The sequence below is a fragment of the Protopterus annectens genome, chromosome 13.part0, assembly GCF_019279795.1.
Source record: "Protopterus annectens isolate FY-2018-M chromosome 13.part0, PAN1.0, whole genome shotgun sequence".
Lineage (NCBI taxonomy): Eukaryota > Metazoa > Chordata > Ceratodontiformes > Protopteridae > Protopterus > Protopterus annectens.
In genome coordinates this window covers 1328905775-1328925548 of record NC_056747.1, presented here as the reverse complement: position 1 = coordinate 1328925548, position 19774 = coordinate 1328905775, and the positions used below count along the sequence as shown (strand labels likewise).

The following is a 19774-nucleotide window of genomic DNA, read 5'->3' as shown; positions in this document are numbered from 1 at the left end:
TTGGCAACCCTCTCATTGGTGATAACTGGCGATGCGCAGGTGGAAGGGATTTCAGGGGAGGGAGAACTGGGGATGGATAGGTGATCTGAGCGCAGAATGTTTGTCCAGCAGATTTGCTATGTCTTCTAGCTTAATACAGGTGATGCCATCTACAACTAATTATGCGCATTGCTGGGTGTTCCCCTTAAGATTGCAGACATAACTGAAAAATGCCTTATGGTTATCCTTAGCTTTTGAGACTATTTTTACATCAAAGTCTGCTTTCAAAGATTTGACTAGTTCCCTGATTCACTTGTCTGAACTACTGAGGGATGTTTTGTTGTGTTGTGCACAGTCACTCTTACTTCTCAACAGGATTTTCTTTCTTTTGTTGTACAACATATTAATACCAGGGATCCACCAGGTGGCTTGTTTTTGCAGTTTGACCTGGGTTTATTTTGGTCTGGTACTGACATTTCTATGCAGTTGCTTATATGGTCATACAGCGCTTTTGTGTATGCCTCTGCATAGGTTTCTGTGTTTTCTGGCTTTGGGGGAGCTTGGAAACTAGCTATGCTGTCCCTTAATAGGGGATAATTTACCTTAGAGAATTCCTTAAGGTTTAGGGGTTAGTTGGGGGGACTAGTTTTTCCTTTATTTCAAGGGACACCGCTTTGTGATCTAATCTTAACATTGAGGACATCACACTGTGGGGGGGGGGGGGGGGCAGCACTCTCCCATATTTGTGAGTACCAGATCTAGGATATTTGTTCCCCTAGTGGGAGTGCAGACTAGCTGCTCCAGGTTCTGAATGGAGAGATGATAAGTCAGCAGCAAAGGAGAGTAGTATTGCTGAAATTGAATTCATCCTCAAGTCTTGATGAGTACCTTCATGAGGTGGACCCTGTTTTTCACAAAAGCTCACCATGACGACACTGATGTATAGTCTGTATTTACATAGCATATATCATGGTCAGAAGTAGGTCAAAAATTAAAAGAGATAGCTGGGTGCACAAGACCCAGGATAAAAAAGTGCCAATCCTGGTAGGTGCACTGGTGCCAGGACTGGAAAAAATGACAGTGTAGAATCCTCAAAATATGGAAACATTCCTACAATGGGGCCAGGCCAGGCCCAGGGGGAGGATGCCCCCCCTGTTGTAGAAGGAAGTAGCAATCCACAAAAATCACAAAAACTGATAGGCCAAAGAAGAGCCATAAAGATGACAGAGTGGACTATTGAGGATAAGAAAGAAATTATGTATTGTTACTATTATGCAAAAAGCCCAACATTTCCAGGCACAAAATATACAAAGAGATTAAGAAAGAAATTAGAGGAAAGAAAAATACTTCCACAATAAAAACTGTCAGAAGCTTCAAATAAAATTCTGTGTTCATAAATACAACAGATTTGTGAAAAACATTATATAGACCAAGAAACTTTGATCTATTTGGAAAAAGAAGCATCTGAGGAACTGCAAAAATATAAACAACAAAACCTAGAGATTTCTCAAAAGTATAAAAAAGAAATATGGACATGGGAAAGAAAGAGAGATTTGATATGGTGCAATATTTATGCAAAGGAAAAAGTCAAATTAATCAATATGAAGAAGGCATCCCAAAGCTATTTGAAGAGAAATACAGGCAAAGGCATCCAGATATGGAAAATTTTACAATAAAAAAATATTATCACAAAGAGGGAAAGTGGAAAAGAAGATTAGTTAAAAAAATAGAAGTTGAAGTTATGGAGTGCCTGTGAAGTGAAGGATTTGGTGTAGAAGGTCTAACAGGTTACATCACTGCAAAATGGAACAAGTCCCCAAAGTAAGGAGAAACAGGAAGGTCAGGATATATCTGAAGAAGAAATATGAACATGGGAAAGAAAAAAAGATTTAATATGATGTAATATTTATGCAAAGGAGAAAGCAAAACTAATCAATACAAAAAGAGCATCACCAAAGATGTTTGAAGAGAAATACAAAGGAATCTGGACATGAAAAACTGAACAATACAAAAATAAGAAGACAAAGTGGAAAAGTAGATAGGGAGATTAGCAATGGAGAAGTTAAAGAAATAAAAACTGAGATTATGGAGCACCTGCAAAGTGAAGGATTCAGTGTAGAAAATCTAATTCAGAAAGCACCACAACAGGATAGAGCAATGGATATCCAAATTAAGGGGAAACCAGTGGAATGGGAAGCAATTGGCCAGGTGCCATATGAAGATATTTTAGAGTCTTCCACAGGAAACCAGTATAATTCAGTTGAAGTTGGACAGCAAGGGAAGGAACAGGAAACTGGGGAAACTCTGATGCAGTCAATGTTGAGGAGACATAGGCAAGTGAGGTCCCATATGACACAGCAAAAGATGGCACAGGATGAAATTGAAGAGAAAGTGCCTTAAGAAGATGCTATACAACTATCTATAGAATGCCCGCAGGAAATGAAAAACAAAAAATGTGCCTTCAGTTTAGAAGAAAATGAGTTAAGGGAAGAGTTGCTTGATTTAATAGAGAGAGACATATTAAGATCAGTGAAAGAAATAGATCGCAGAAGGTCAATAAAACCCAAAAAGTCAGAAGTTTGATAAAACATATGAAGACAATAATTAGGACTGTCCATAGAGATCCGTGCAATATAACAGAAGTAACAGGATATATTACTGTGCAGCTAAATTAATAACTGATAAAGTTCTACGACAAGAACAGGGTAGAGAGGGAAAGGAAGGGGAGAAATCGAATACCATCATGGAAGAATCGAGTAGAGAAAACTATAAAGCAATTAAGAGAAGTGTCACTGTTAGAAGAGTATAGAGAGAGAACAGATCAACAAAAATACTTAGAAAGATAGATGTGATAAAAGCAAATAAACTAAAAGTCTCAGCACAAGCAGAAAAACTTAGAAGATACACAGATAAATATAAAGGAAAAGTACAAAATAAGCAATTTATTGATGACCCAAAAAGTTTTATAGAGAATTGGGAAACAAGGGAAAAGGAATTGAAAGACTGACAAAAAAGAAAAAATAGATACATAATAAAAAGGCTAAATGGACAAAATAAAAGAAAGAATAAGAAGGATATATCTGAACAGGATATGAAATGGGATGAAGTAACAGCCAGAGACTGAAACAAAGTTAAGAAAAAACTCTAATTGGAAAACCCCAGGCCCAGATGCAGTACATAAATTCTGTTTTAAAAGTATTAACATCTTTGTACTACAATTTAGCCATGAGTAAGAACTATTTATATGTGCACCCCGAACAAACACCAACCTGGCTAACAACAGAAAAAAACAATGCTCCTACTTAAGAGTGAACCTGCAGACTACTCTAAAAATTATAAACCAATAACTTGCCTTCTGACAACATATAAATTATACACTGGAATTGCTGCCAACAGAGTTTATAGTCATTTAGAAGAAAACTTATTTATGGCAGTAGAACAAAAGGGCAATAAAAGAAAGTCATATGGAACAAAGGATCATTTGTTGGTTAAAGTCATAGTGGAGAACTGTAAAAGGGGGAAGAATCTAAGTATGGCATGGATTGACTACAAAAAAGTATTTGATAGCATCCTACATTCATTGATAAAAGAGTGCTTAAAAATGTATAAGATACGCCCTATACTGTTCAGTTACATTACAGTGACCATGAAACAGTGGCAGACCACTCTGCAATTAAGCCGTGATAAAGGACAAATTATTATTCCAGGGATAAAAATTAAATGGGGCATATTCCAGGGCGACTCTCTGTCACCATTGCCATTCTGCCTTGACCTTAACCCATTAAGATGTTTACTTAACAGCTTAGGCCATGGCTATAATTTGGCTCCTAGAAAACAACAAAGTGTAAATACTTCTCATCTTCTCTTTGTCAATGATTTAAAACTGTAGAGCTCATCAAATGAGGAACTAAAAGTACAACTGCAAGTTGTCAAAACTTTTACAGATGATATAAGAATGTCATTTGGTCTTGATAAATGTGCAAAAGCAACCTTTAAAGCAGGAAAACTGCATCACCAAGAAAATATCAGTTTGAGACAAGAATGTGATATAAAAGAACTTGAGCAAGAGAGAGTGTATAAATATTTGGGAATTGATGAAGGATCAACAATAAAACATGAACAAATGTGAATAAAACTTAGTAAAGAATACTTTAGAAGACTTAAATTAATCCTGAAAACAGAGTTGACATCTAGGAACAAAATTCAAGCTATAAACCAATTTGCTCTTCCTGTCCTAACTTACAGTTTTGGAGTGATTGACTGACCCCAAAACATGCTGGATAGATTAGACAGGAAAACAAGAAGGACGTTCCATGCTCATCAAATGATTTATAAAAATCAGTGCATACCAAGATTATATATTCCCTATTCTGAAGGAGGTATGGGCCACCTTGAAACTGATTACATGTATAGATCTGCAATTGTGGGACGTCACACATATCTGCTGATCTCACAAGACCCAAAAATAGTGAAAGTTTTGAACATGAGGAGAATAAATCTAAGATGACTTCCCTTCTTAGTCTAGCAGAAGCATATCAGCATCAAGTGGGAATGGAAATCAAACCAGAAGTAGATAAAAATCAGGCAGCAACTGAATGTGCCAAAAAACAAAAGAAAGAATATAAGGTGAAGGACCAAATGAGAAGGCAAGAAATGTGGAAAATGCATAAATATAGTTGCAAGTGTAAAAAACTCCTGGAAGAACCTCATGTTGATCAGGACTGAACACAGGAATGGTTAAGGACAGGTGAATTTTCAAACCAAGAGATGGAAAGTTAATATTGGCAGCCCAAGATAGGGGGCTACGTACACATTTGTTTATAAAATCTATTGAACATCTGGGAGAAACAGACAAATATAGGTTTTGTAAAATGGAATTGGAAACAGTCACATACCTTGTTGCTGGTTGTGACATACTAATGGCAGAAGGACTGTATGCTAAAAGGAGTAATAATGTGGCAAGACTGTTGCACTGGGGATTGTGCAAACATCATGGTATTGAAGTGGCAGAAAAACAGTGGAAACATGAGCCACAAAGCATCATAGAAAATGATGAAGTTTACATCACATGGGATCACCCATTACCAACAGTTCAAAAGATAGATGCTAGAAAACCAGATATAGTGGTCCATGAAAAGAAGACAAAAGTAGCATTGAGTATTGAAATCACCACACCCAGTGACTACAGTGTCTTGTGTACAGAGAGACACAAAGTCACAAAATATTAGTATTTGCAGGCAGAAACAAGAATAATGTGTAAGAAAGATACCCAGACAGTTCTAATAGTAGTAGGAGCAACGGGTCTTATAAAACAGAATTTACAATCATATTTAGATATGCTACCAATACATGTAACGCCATACGAATTGCAGAAGGAGTCATTACTGGGGACATCGCGGGTGCTGTGAAGAGCACTTCTGACTGACATTAAAGATTGAAACAGCACTAATTTCATGAACTTTTATTGTATTTTGACTTAGGAATGGGGTCCACTCCCATCATGGTATTAGAAACTGAAAAGACTTGGAGAGATTAAAAAACAGGGGGGAGGTGCAGCACTCTCCCATATTTGTGACTACCAAATCTAGGATAGTTGCTCCCCTAGTGGGACTGCAGACTAGCCTCTCCATGGCATTTGAATTTAAAAAGTCAAGAAATCTTTGGGCCTGCATGTTAGTGGTTGCATATGCTTCTGAATTAATGGCAAGGTAGTTAAAATCACCCATGAGTATAGTATTGGGCTGGATGGTGAGTGATTCTAGTAACTTCAGGTATGATGTATAGGTTTCCTGGTTCAGAGTGTAGGACCTGTAGCTAGCTAGCAAGAAAATGGTAATGGATTTTTTCTTGGCTAGTCATCCAGTCATCCAGATTGGTTTTAAAGGTTGCTAGGGAAGTACTTTGCTTGATAGGCAAGGACAGCCCATTCCAGAAGCAGGTAATATGTTTGATTAGGTATCTGTCATGCCATCTGGTCATGATGATGTGAAAATGAAGATTTAAATCTCTAGAACGGATTTTTGCTTCATCACTTGGTCTGTTTAGAAGTAGTTCAAAGACTGCTGGGTCATTCATAGCACAGAAAACTAGGCAGATATCACCCCTCAGAAGTCTGTATGACACTGAGTAGAGCAACAGAGCTTTTAGTCTATCAGACTAACCAAGTATATCAAGACATGACATCTTTATGGTAAGCAAATGTTGAGGTCTCTCACGTTGGCTTAGGTGCTTGGCGAGTTACATGACAAAGGATGCATTATATTCAATGATGAGCCTAATAAAGAATGAATACAAAGGGATTATAACTTCTTTGGAACTTGAAGTGATGCCTCAAAGCATAAACTAAGTAAGGTAGAAGGATTTTCTAACCACTGCAGCAACATTGTGGTCAAAGGAGAGTCTATCACCATTTTATCCAAGTCCTTGATGACCGCGTTAAATTTAAGTGGAATGTTTTGCATATGGCAAGCAGTAGTGATGCTAGATTTACCAAAGAAAACTATGCTAGATTTCTTGTTATTAACAGTAAGTCCATGATTAATACACCATGCATTTTTTTCACCAGCCTTGCTGGAGAATTTGAGTATTAGAATGGGATTTGACAACTGTCCCCACTTTGCAATCATCAGCAAACTTAGTTAGCCAAAGCAGCTTGATATTAGCTTTTATGTCACAGAAATATAAAAGAAAGAGGAGGGGACTGTGGACATAGCCTTGTGGGATACCATAAGTGATATTTTTCTGTCTTGAGCAAATCCCCCTGACTATAATGATATGGGTTCTGCCAATCCAAAAACTATGCATGGTTTGATTTACTAAAAGTAAGAGTTATTGATGGAGAACAACTGCATGTAGGTCAAAAGGCCCTTTAAAAATGCAGACTCTGGCATTATTGAGTAAACTAATGGATACATCCAGAATCAAAATTAGACAACGACTTACTTTCATAGCCAGTGGCAATTTGTTCCATTACTAAGCAGTAGAATAAGAACTGGATTTAATTGTGGACATGCTACCACAGGAGTCCAGTATGTAACATGGCTATATGTAGAGATTTAACTACTTTGAACCAATTGTAAGTTGAGAATGGACTTCAGTTCCTCATCTTGTTGTGCTTTATAAGCCAAAGTTATCCTCTTACATACCTATAACAAAAGGAAGATACACCCAAAGACTGGAATCTACCAAAATAGCCTAATTGTGTATTTTTAAGAATACTTCTCATAATCTTCCTCTGAACTCTTTTAAGAATAAGCAATCCCCCTTAATGTAGGCACAGATCAAAGAACTGTATTCAAGTATTGGCCTTACATAGTCAGTAAATAGTTTAACCACTGTCAATACACAGCATGTGATGATATTTCATAAACAAGCCCAAAGGCAAAACCAGCTTTGTTTCCTACAACTTGAATGTTTTTTTAAATTAAAAAAAAAATACTGGAATTGGTGTTACCTAGATATTTATATTCTGTAACTTCAGCAATACGATAAACTGTTGTCTCCTCTTCCTCTCTGTCACCACTTTCCTTCACAGTGTAGACCCTGTGGTCATTATATCAGACACCATTACTGCTGGAGCTCTGCCTCAAGGCCCATCTACTGAGAATTTTGTCACTGTACAATGCTAGCAAATTTAACATGAGGAACCTTGCTGTGTTTTAATTTCAACTAGTAAGATGTGTGCCTGCCCTGAGCTGGAAAGTATCTGTAACATCCCCCCTCTCAAAGGAGTGGTCCTCACACTCTAAGGACCATTTACTAAGTTGTCCAATGTCCCTTCTCCTGACTAGTATGTTGCACTGTATATGCCAGTTACTTGGTCTCACTAGATCCCACATTTCTGCATTCAGGAGATGAAAGAAAACCTGTTCTACTTTGTGTCTTTTTTGTTAATTGCTTTGTACAGGCTATAAACTGATTACTCTCTGTTATAATATGACCTGAGTATGGGAGGGTCACTGTAGTAGAATGTATTGCTAAATATCTCCTTCACTATTGTCTCCTGTTCCATTCAGTCACTATCTTCCTTCACAATGCAGGTGTGTGCCATATGTTTTGACATTTCTATTTGTTCTAAGACTGTGTAGAACAATGAAAATACCTTGGTATTTGTATCAGTTTTATTCAGATTGGATAACTTTATGTATGTTGAGCCTGTGCCCTTAAAACAAGTATGCAATGTCAGTTGCTGGTGTTTTGGCATATTTATACCACTCTTTTAACATATTGGTTAATCCCATGAATGTTTACTGTCATAGTCTTATGCTGTGCTTAATGTAGTACTATGTCACAACTTGCTCTATATGGCTCTCTATATACACTGTATTACTGTGGTTCTCTATTAATATACCTAATGGGACAGTGATTTGAAAGCTCCTCCTCTGTGGATTGAAACAACATTTCCACATTTCAAACTATGGGGAACAAAACCGGTAAATAGCATGTGAATATACTACATGGTTAGGAGTGTAATAACGGATATTATTATTTCTTTCATAAAGAAACAAGGAAATTGTCAGGCCCTGGACTACAATAGCTCTTAATTTTGTTCAAAGATACAGAGATTGTATCTGTCATGATTTCATTTATTCCACTTGTACCTTACTCTTAAAAGAGACCCCATTACAAATTGCAAAACAGAAATTAAACAGATTTGCAATTTTAATTGCCGCAAAATGTAGTCTGATTTTATGTCCAGTCTGCCCAACTGACCAAGACTTAGGTTGCTTGCTGTTGTTTACATAGCAGGAAAACTTTCCGCAGTTTTTATCATTAACTAATTTCACTTCAGGTTTAGTCTTGACAGATTTTAATACTATCGTAAGATGTTTACTAGCCTTATTGCAAACCATTAGCAGTGTACAAAAAAATGGATATTTAAGGCATGAGTACAAGACACTAGTAGTAACAGACATAGCTACATAATATGACACAAAAATTTAGTGTATGCAATTACAATTAATTTGCATAATATTGTGCATAAACTTAGTATGCAATTACACTATTTACTTACTTTTAATAACATGCTTGAGCATGGTCTGCAGGCATGATAAAATGTACACAAGAAGTGAAATGTGTGACTAAATCTGCGAGTACTGTTGCAATCTGTAAATGCAGCCTTAATCTGTGAGTGCTGTGTAACCTGAGAGAACAGCTGCAATCTGAGAATCTTGTTAGAATCTGAGTACTGCTATAATCAGTGCCATAATCTATGAATAAAGTCATAGTCTTTGAGTACTGCTATAATCTTAGTGCCATCATCTATGAATAAAGCCATAGTCTCTGAGTACTGCTATAATCTGTTTGTGTCATGATCTATGAGTACTGCTATGATCTGTGAGTACTGTAGTAATCTGTGAGTACTGTAGTAATCTGTGAGTACAGTCACATTCTGAGAGTACTCTCATGATCTGTGAGTTTTGGAGTAATCTGTGAATACTGCAGCAATTTGAGAAAACTGTCATGATATGTGAATACTGTAGTAATCTGTGAGTACTTCTGTAATGTGTTAGTTCCATAATCTATGATCATTGTAGTAATCTGTGAGTACTGTTCTTAATCTTTGAATACTGTTCACACCAGTATTTTATACACAGTTTCTGATCACCTATAAAAGTATCCAGCATCCATCTGCTTGTCCAGCACTAAATAACATACTACACGACTATGTTTCCAGTTAGTCATCACTTTTCAATGACCAAACACTCATGTCTGTCCACAAACCTATCAAATCTGCTGGGCATTGTCTGCACTTGTACAATGTTGCTAAGGCCTGGAACCCCTTATCTCTATCCATCAGGTCAATACCCTCCCTTCCATCTTTCAAAACCACTCTGAAAGACGTCCTAGCCAAAAGTTGTCTCTGTTGTTGTTCAACACCAAGATAAACTATATCCCTAAATGTGAACAAGTACTTATTCTTACCTTACATGTTCTTACTCTCCCTTCCTCACTGACTTTCTTACGTTTATCAATTTCTCCCCCTGGCTTTCTCTCTAAATATACCATAAGCCTGCTTTTCTCTCACTTCATATTGCAATTCCTGTTTGTATTAGACTAACTTACCTTTAATTTTACTATAAACTGGTAAGATTTCTCTAAATATTAAATCATTGTTATATAAGTTGTATCTATTTTTAACCAATGTTTTCATATTATGTCTAGTTTCATACAATTATCTAAACTGTAGGTCTATTTTGTATTATTTTTGAAGACTGTAAAATTATTGTTTTTAAAATGTTTTATAATACTTTGGAGTTTTTCTCTGTGGGCCCCTGCTGACAATAGACTCCTACCCAGTCAGACTTCCCCGGTAATCAAATGTCAATAAATAAATAATACAGTCATCCAACAACAGACCCAACATAGGCTGAAATCTATCAAAGTACATTAGACCACTTTGGCCTTGATTAATTTTTAACCCATTGTCAATCATCCCTGAATTCGCTAAACTAAGATAGTTAATGTAAATTTAAACGGCTACTGCTTTGTTATTAAAGTAACAATTTTAAATTATCAGCATATTTTGCCATCTAGAAATTACTAGACAGAGGACTTTGGGAAAGACCATGTTGAAAAGGATCAGTCCCAACACTGACTCCTGTGGAACTCTAGCCTTGATACGTACCCAGTCTAAAATATAGTTACTAATCTTAACTCTTCAAGTGGAAGTTTGTTTAATAATTAAGGAAGTCACAGACATGTCAATCATGGAGCCTATTATCATGATGAAGAGTGATACTGAAAGCTTTAGACAAATTCAGAAATACCACCACTGCACTAATACTATGGTCCGTGGCAATACTACCACTGCACTAATACTATGGTCCGTGGCAATACCACCACTGCACTAATACTATGGTCCGTGGCAATACCACCACTGCACTAATACTATGGTCCATGGCAATACCACCACTGCACTAATACTATGGTCCATGGCAATACCACCACTGCACTAATACTATGGTCCGTGGCAATACCACCACTGCACTAATACTATGGTCCATGACCATATTAGTTGATTCAAAAAAAGTTTATAAATCAACCAATGAGCCAATTTTAACATCAGGCATCTTTCAAAACACTTACTTATAAGGGGTATCATACTAATGGGACAGTGATTTGAAAGCTCCTCCTCTGTGGAATGAAACAACATTTCCACAGTTCAAACTATGGGGAACAAAACTGGTAAATAGTATGTGAATAAACTACATGGTTAGGAGTGTAATAACGGATGTCATTATTTCTTTCATAAAGAAACCAGGGAAATTGTCAGGCCCTGGACTACAACAGCTCTTAATTTTGTTCAAAGATACAGAGATTGTATCTGTCATGATTTCATTTATTCCACTTATACCTTACTCTTAAAAGAGACCCCATTACAAATTGCAAAATAGAAATTAAACAGATTTGCAATTTTAATTGCCGCAAAAAGTAATCTGATATTATGCCCAGTCTGCCCAACTGACCAAGACTTAGCTTGCTTGCTGTTGTTTACATAGCAGGAAAACTTTCTGCAGTTTTTATCATTAACTAATTTCACTTCAGGTTTAGTCTTGACAGATTTTAATACTATCGTAAGATGTTTACTAGCCTTGTTGCAAACCATTAATAGTCTACAAAAATATGTATATTTAAGGCATGAGTACAAGACACTAGTAGTAACAGACATAGCTACATAATACGACACAAAAATGTAGTGTATGCAATTACAATTAAACTTGCATAATATTGTACATAAACTTAGTATGCACTTACACGATTTACTTACTTTTAATAACATGCTTGAGCATGGTCTGCAGGCATGATAAAATGTACACAAGAAGTGAAATGTGTGACTAAATCTGCGAGTACTGTTGCAATCTGTAAATGCAGCCTTAATCTGTGAGTGCTGTGTAACCTAAGAGAACAACTGCAATCTGAGAATCTTGTTAGAATCTGAGTACTGCTATAATCAGTTAGTGCTATAATCTATGAATAAAGTCATAGTCTTTGAGTACTGCTATAATCTTAGTGCCATAATCTATGAATAAAGCCATAGTCTCTGAGTACTGCTATAATCTGTTTGTGTCATGATCTGTGAGTACTGTAGTAATCTGTGAGTACTGTAGTAATCTGTGAGTACAGTCACATTCTGAGAGTACTGTCATGATCTGTGAGTTTTGGAGTAATCTGTGAATACTGCAGCAATTTGAGAAAACTGTCATGATATGTGAATACTGTAGTAATCTGTGAGTACTTCTGTAATGTGTTAGTTCCATAATCTATGAGTACTGTAGTAATCTGTGAGTACTGTCCTTAATCTTTGAATACTGTTCACGCCAGTATTTTGAAGAAGAAGAATTTGTATTCCTTAACAAAGTGAGATGTTTTTATTTTATCTTGTACCAGGGAAATTATTGAAATTACTTTTGCCCTTACATAACACTTCCTGTTTCCCCCACAACAATGTGGTATATCTAGACAGCATCATTTACCCCATTTTTCTTCTAATGTACAAGTAGGCAGTTGCTGAAGTCACTCTTCATACTACAGCTATTCAGCTTTGCTTCAGCTTTCTCATAACTTCTTGTCAGCATTTTCTAGACATGTAATTTATCTTCTTTGGCATGTTCTCCAAAAATGTAGGCATTAGTACAGGTGTTGACTTAGTCCTTTACAACAGATAATGACCACTGCATCCAAACTCCACATTATGCTATTCTGATGACTGCATCAGTGCCCTTTTGCCTTCTACAGGTGCTCAGTCCTTTACAACAGATAATGACTGCTGCATCCAGACTCCACATCATGCTATTCTGATGGCTTCATCAGTGCTCTTTCTCCTTGTACAGGTGCTCAGTCCTTTATACCAGATAATGACCACTGCATCCAAACTCCACATCATGCTATTGTGATGGCTGCATCAATGCCCTTATGTCCTGTATAGCATGAGTCAGTTTAAGACACATTATGACCCCTGATCCTTTTCCTCTTCTGTTTTGATAGGGGTCATCCTACCAATAATTTATTTTTCCCTATATCCCACCAAAGGGCATAACTTTGCGCTTCTTACATTGAGTCATTCTTGTCCTCCATTCACTCAGCAGTCTATAAGCTATTACATATCTGTCTGGAGACTGACCTCTCACCTATGTGACTAACACACCCAGTTCTATATCATCAGCATTTAAACTAATCATAGTCTCCAATCATAGTGAAATATATGGGGTTCCCTAACTCCAGTAGGATATCTGACACAGAGATACTAAAACAGACCCTCCCAATCTCTGAACCCTGGGCTCCCTATTACTAACTTCTCATGCAATTATAATCCCATGTTTACCCCTAGACAGCCAGTTTCCTATCCATTTTAAAAGGTTGGACCTCCATTCTGATACTCTTTCACTCTCCATCTAACATCTTTGTCAGTGGCTCTCCTGAAATCCATAGAGTCCATGTCCAAGGGATTCTTCCTATCCATCTCACTGATGATTCAGTTATAGATATGAGTCAGTCTGAATTGGAGGACAATCCCTGCTCTGTGAACTTGTACCCCTGGTATCAGTGGTAGCAGCCAAGATAATCAACTCAGAACCTGTATGAGCTCATCTTTCAAGCCTTTTTCCATAACCATTCCTGGAATGAAATTGAGTCGTACAAGTGATAACTGCCTGACTGCTTCCTATATCCGTTTTCTGTAAAGGGGCAAACCTCTTCAATTACCAATATTACAGCACTACTCCAGTTACTAAGAATACACAGTGTGGCCAGTGGTTCAGTACTCACTGATGCTAAGTCTTCTACAACAGCGGGAAGCAGATGATATAAGCCTAATAGTTTATCTCTTCAAAGAATTGAGTTCCTTCTCTCTACCTTTTTTCTAGTCACCTAATCACGTTCTCATCCATCCGTTTGTTCCCGCCAACACATACTCTACTGTCCTTCAGTGGCATCTGTGTTGCCATCACTGAATAAATAATGTAAAACACTTCATGAATTAATTTTAAATTACTTAACTGTGTACGTTTTGGACCAAAGTATCAGACTGCTCTGACATGTAGTCTTGTAGTGAAGTCCATTATATAGTTAGTAAACAACTACAGCTATCAGAAGGTGATACTGGTAAGAAATACTTATGCCATGTATACAGTACAACTCGTATACATGGTCTGAATTTAAAAAGCCCACTCTTTGAAGAAATATTGTATTTTCTTCCAAAAATAAATGCTTTCCCTAATGCTTGACTGATTGCAGCTATCCAAACAGCACTGAAAACTTCTAACAGTCATTGTCTGTGGGAGGTCTTCACCCTCCACTTTTACTAGCACTGCCTCAGTAGGGGACTTTACCACCTGCACCCCTTACCATCTATTACTACCTCTAAATTCCCACAATTTAGAAATAAGGGCACTCAGTATCTTGTATGAAATGTGAGGCTCCATGGCTTGTTGTCTGAGGTGTTCATCTTTGGAATATAGTACTTTCCTTTCAGGATTGCAGCATTGCTGCCTCACAGCAAGAGGTTCTCCCATTCGATTCTTGGCTGGAGTGTGGGGAGTGCCTTCTGTGTGGAGTATGCATGTCCTCCCCACGGTTGGGTGGGTGTTCGAAAGACATGCGTAAATGGGCGTGCCTTTGTTGAACTTTGAACGTCGAGCTGGCACCTTGGCGTTCCTGAAAATCTACTGCCAATCATTAGCAGACCGGAGTTCCGCTGTGGCGACCGCTAACCGGGAAAAGCCGAAAGACAACAACAACTTTCAGGACTGCATTTGTTTATTTGCTTTTGTATTATTTTTTAACTGGGTACTTAAACTGTTCTTAGAACCCCTTTTCGGGAACAGCCTGTTCCAAAGGCAAACAGAACGCAGCTGCCCTATAATAACTAACCCTGTTAAGACCATACATATTGCAACTAACATTGCCTTTACTTATTTAGACCTTTTTGGCAAAAATGTACTTTAAATGTATATTTTGTAAATGAAGTCCATGGTGCTCTCATTTAACTGTATTACTTCAGTGTATGCATGCACCTAAAATATGAGTAATGTATATTGGGTAAATTTTTCTGTTTTATTGCAAATTCAACTTGTATTTTTTTTTTTTTTTGTCTCTGTCTTTTTGGATGGGGTTGAGGCTGAAATGGGTCCATGGACCAGTTTAATTACCCATTAAGGGATGCAATAAACAGACAAAAACACATAATTTACTGATGAAATCTGACTCAACAACAGAAAAGTGTGTCTAGTATAGTAACTGTACATGAAACAGTAAAACAATACATTCAAAGAAGTACATAAGCAGCAAAATAACATTCACAAGGTAATGACTGCAGTCACACACAGAAAGCAAATTTCTAAGAAATCAGCTGTAACAGTGCTTATAAGAATATATGTCATAACTGGAATGGAATAGTTTTGTTTTCTCTATATAATTACTATATAAAATAAAGTGAGAACTTTATATGCAAACACTATGTTTAGTTAATGTCTTTACGTTTTTTGCTGTTGTTAGGAAGAGCTGAAGAAACTGTATGCCCAGCTTGAAGTCCACAAAACTAAGAAGATGACAGCTAACAACCCCCATCTGCAGAAAAAGAGGAGTTCTAGGAAAGGCTTAGGACGCTCAATCATGAGACGTATCACAGAGATTCCCGAGTCTATGAGCCGTCAGTGCAGCAGGGATGAGAGGGATGGTTCCATTGGTGGAGGGAGCCACTCGGGCTCCTACAAGAAAAAGCTCATTGATAACACAAGTTCAAGCATGAAAGTAAAAGATGACTCTCTGAAACACAAAGTGTTCTCGCTAAGGAAGTCCCACAGTACATATGACCACGTACGGGATGAGGGGGAGTGTACACCACAAAAATTTGAAGCCACAAGCAAAGACACATCCCTACTAGATTCTTTAATGAGGAAGAAGTTAGCCAAAAAAGCCTCAGAGAAATCAGACAGTGATTCACTTGATGCAGCTCCTCTGGTATGCAAGTCTGCCAGTGCACACAATTTAACATCCGACAAAAAGCCACTTCATCCAAGACCGTTCAACTTACAAAAGTCTCTCAGCGTCATAGCAAGTGCAAAGGAGAAGGCGCTCTTGCTGACATCAAAGGCATATAGCCTAGAAGATAACTGTAAACTAACAAAAGATGACAGTAACAAAGTATCAACTGGACCGCCACCCAGTGAAGTGCAGTCCTTGGTAAACTTACAAAGTTCTGAAGATAGTGATAAAGGGTCTACAACTCCTCTGCAGCAGCAGACACTAGGGGAAATTCTACAAGGGCAAACAAGTTCACTTCTTAAAGAAAGCTTTGATGTAGCAGAAGTGTGCCCTTGGGAAATGCAGGATATGCCACCACCAAGTGATAACAAAATTCAAAAACATGTCACCTATGCACCACTGAAATGTAACAGTGTGGACAGTTCTCATTGGACAGGAAAGCTTCATGATGCCAGCAAGAAGAAGATGCCAGAGCATGCAGCGAAACACCAAAGCTCAAATCAGAACAATGTAGCCCGAAGTGATGTATGCCCTTGGGAAACTCAAGAGGAGTTACCCAAACAATCTCAAACTGGACCATGTACAGACGATACAGCTTCCAGGGCCCATATAGAATGTGAGAAAGAAAAGTCAGAAGAGTCAACTAAGTTAGATAAATTGCACCACAGGGATAGCAGCGGGATTCCTGGCAAAACTGAGAAATCTCCTGAGTCAGACTTACCAAGTAAATCACTTGATAATGCAAAAGGACATTCTCTGGCTTCTCTGAAAGGCAGCTCCTTCACAGAATCAAGCATAAGTGCAGAAGTCTGTCCATGGGATCACGTCAGTACAGATAATGTTGACACTGATAAAAAGGAAAAGCACATTGACAAAAGGTCTCAGTCCGTGTCTTCAGAAGGACCTCATTTGTCTGGAAGTTCATCTCTCAAAGTAAAAAGTTCAAGAAGCCCCTTTCACAGAAGTTCAGGTAAGGGCTTTGGATTGTCCATGAAAAATCTAATGACACCAGGAAAAAGTAAGAACTCTGTGAAAGAGAAAGATAGAACCCATAGTGGCAAGACAAAAGAAAGAAATCATAGCCAAAAAGAATTAGGCAAAGAAGAGGGAAGTAAAACTCTGAAAGAGAGTTCCAGTACATCAGAAAGTAATTATCTGGGGGAAAAAATGCCTTTCCGTAACACAACAAAACAGGATGGCAAATCCAGTGAGAATAAAGAAAAAGCAGTAACCTCCCAAAACAAACTAGCTGAAGTATGCCCTTGGGATGTTGATGAACATATCCTCAGCCAGTCTAACAACAACAGTAAAATGGTGGATCTTTCTGAAATTAAACCAGGAAAAAATAAAGTTTCTGATGCCAACTTAGCAGAAATTTGCCCTTGGGATGTTGAAGATGGCACTTCCACAAATGAGGCAACAAACATGAAATCAGTACATCCACAGAATGGTGAGGCTCTAAAACTTGTGGCAAGGGAATTGTCAAAAACTGACAGTCAGATTAGTGAAATATGCCCATGGGATGCTGACATAGATAAGGTAACACCACAACAAACAGATATACCAGTTAGTAAAAAGGCTGAAATATGCCCATGGGAAACTGATGGAGATAAGGTAATACCAAAACAAATAGATATGTCAGTCAGTAAAAAAGCTGAAATATGCCCATGGGATGCTGACATAGATAAGGTAACACAAAAACAAACAGATATGCCAGTTAGCAAAAAGGCTGAAATATGCCCATGGGAAACTGATGTAGATAAGGTAACACCAAAACAAACAGTCATGCCAGTCACTAATATGACTGAAATATGTCCATGGGACACTGACATAGATAAGGTATCACCCAAACAAACCAGTATGACAGTAACTAAAAAAGCTGAAATATGCCCATGGGAAGCTGAAATAGATCAGGTTACACCAAAGGAAAGAGATAAGCTAGACAGTAAAAAAGCTGAAATATGCCCATGGGAAGCTGAAATAGATCAGGTTACACCAAAGGAAACAAATAAGCCAGTCAGTAAAAAGGCTGAAATTTGCCCAAGTGGGGCAGATGAAATACAAGCAAGATGTTTAGGCAGTAGCAAAGCAGATGAAGTGTGCCCATGGGGCGTGGAGGATGGGAATCAGAACAAAACTGGGGCTACTAAAAAGGAAGCAGATGCCTTACAAAGAAAAATGGAAAAGTCTTCCAGCAAACAGAGCTCAGTAGGCAGTGATGGAGAGCCAAAGTCCTCAGTGGGGAGGCTGAACAAAGTAAATGACAAACTCATTGAGGTGTGCCCTTGGGAAGGGGAGGAAACTGATACTATGAAAAGTAAACCAGTCACCTTTACTAATAAGAAAACAATGGAGGTTCATCCTTGGGCAGCCATGGAAACCAAAGCAGGTACAACAAGTAGTGAGGACAGCATTAAGGCAGAAGTGTGCCCATGGGAGGCTGAAGACTTAACTGTCAACAAAACTGCTGGAGCTGTAAGCCTAGGAGATAATGCGCAAGAAAAACTTGAGAAGCCATGCAGCAAACAAGAAGTGTGCCCCTGGGAGTGTGAAGAACCTAAACTGAGCAAAATTGCTGAAGTGTGTCCTTGGGAAGTCGAGCAAACTCAGGCTGTCTCAAGAAAGCAGGAGAAAAGCAGCCAAAAGGTATCAGATGTATGTCCCTGGGAAACAGAAGAGCCAAAGTTAACAAAAGAAGACACTAGTCAGGCCAGTAAGTTGGCAGATGTATGTCCATGGGAAGTACACGATACAGCTCCCAGCAATACTGAGAAAGTCAAGCATGGGGAAAGTATGGAGTACAGAGAGTGTCTTAATCCTAAACAAGTTAAAAATCCAGATGTCTGTCCATGGGATTTTGAATAAAACAAAGATAAGAAAGGAACAGATAGGGAATCCTTACTTTAGATGTGATTATGAACAGACCCTAAAGCTTGAGACACAGAGCTCACCACAGACTTGGCAACCTCTATTCAGATCTTGCAGCAGTTTCCTTAAACTGTTCTCTGTGTTGCTAACCTGTGGGTGCCAGAAGGAATGCTAAATATGGAATATTATGAAGCCAGCTTCAAGGAACGTAAAGAAACAGAATCTGGCTGGTCATTTTTAACCAAAACTCCATAAAATTTTCTACAAAGCTATATTTTTAAGTTAGACTAAAATGAAAATATTGAGGTGAGAATGGTGGGAAATTATTTGAATGCAGACACAGTAATATTTAAAAGTCACCTACCATATCACCTGGTTGCATGGGCTATTATGTATCTTACGCCATTGAATACCAAGGAAACATTCAAGAAAACTGTTTCTTATGCAGTTTCAAATTCTCTTGGAATTATTGAAAAATAAATTATCACTTTTTAATTTAATGTATCTACAGCTCAGATTTATAAAGCATGTATTCTTGTGAAATCTGATGAAATAATCTTGCAACATTTCTCTCGTTGTCTTGTTTACTTCCCCTCTGTTTTTAAATGTGCAGTGGTTGGCATGGTGTAACTTGTTAATTAATGCTAAAACATGGTTGAAAACTCTAACATAAAAACAGCTGTGTCACAAATCACACTCTAAAAGCAAACAGGTGAATCTGAATTAATGTTCAGAGTATGTAACTGTTACAAGAGGTACAAGAACATCATCACAAAAACTGTATATGCACCATGAACTCCCCAACTCTGTGCACATGCATGCTTGTATGTGAACGAATGTGCACACACACACACACACACACACACACACACACACACACACACACACACACACACACACACACACACACACACACATCTGCCAAAAGCAAACAACCATCTGA

The 19774-nt window shown here is 37.9% G+C and overlaps 1 protein-coding gene across 1 annotated transcript in view; it reads left to right on the top strand.

Moving 5' to 3' along the window:
• Nucleotides 1-19401, top strand: part of GPR179 (G protein-coupled receptor 179) — a 1377357-nt gene extending 1357956 nt beyond the window's left edge. The window contains exon 11 of the mRNA XM_044055354.1: nt 15475-19401. Within this exon, the coding sequence (XP_043911289.1) occupies nt 15475-18828 (3354 nt within the window). The 3' untranslated portion in view covers nt 18829-19401. The remainder of the gene's footprint in view (nt 1-15474) is intronic.
• Nucleotides 19402-19774: the final 373 nt, after the last annotated feature.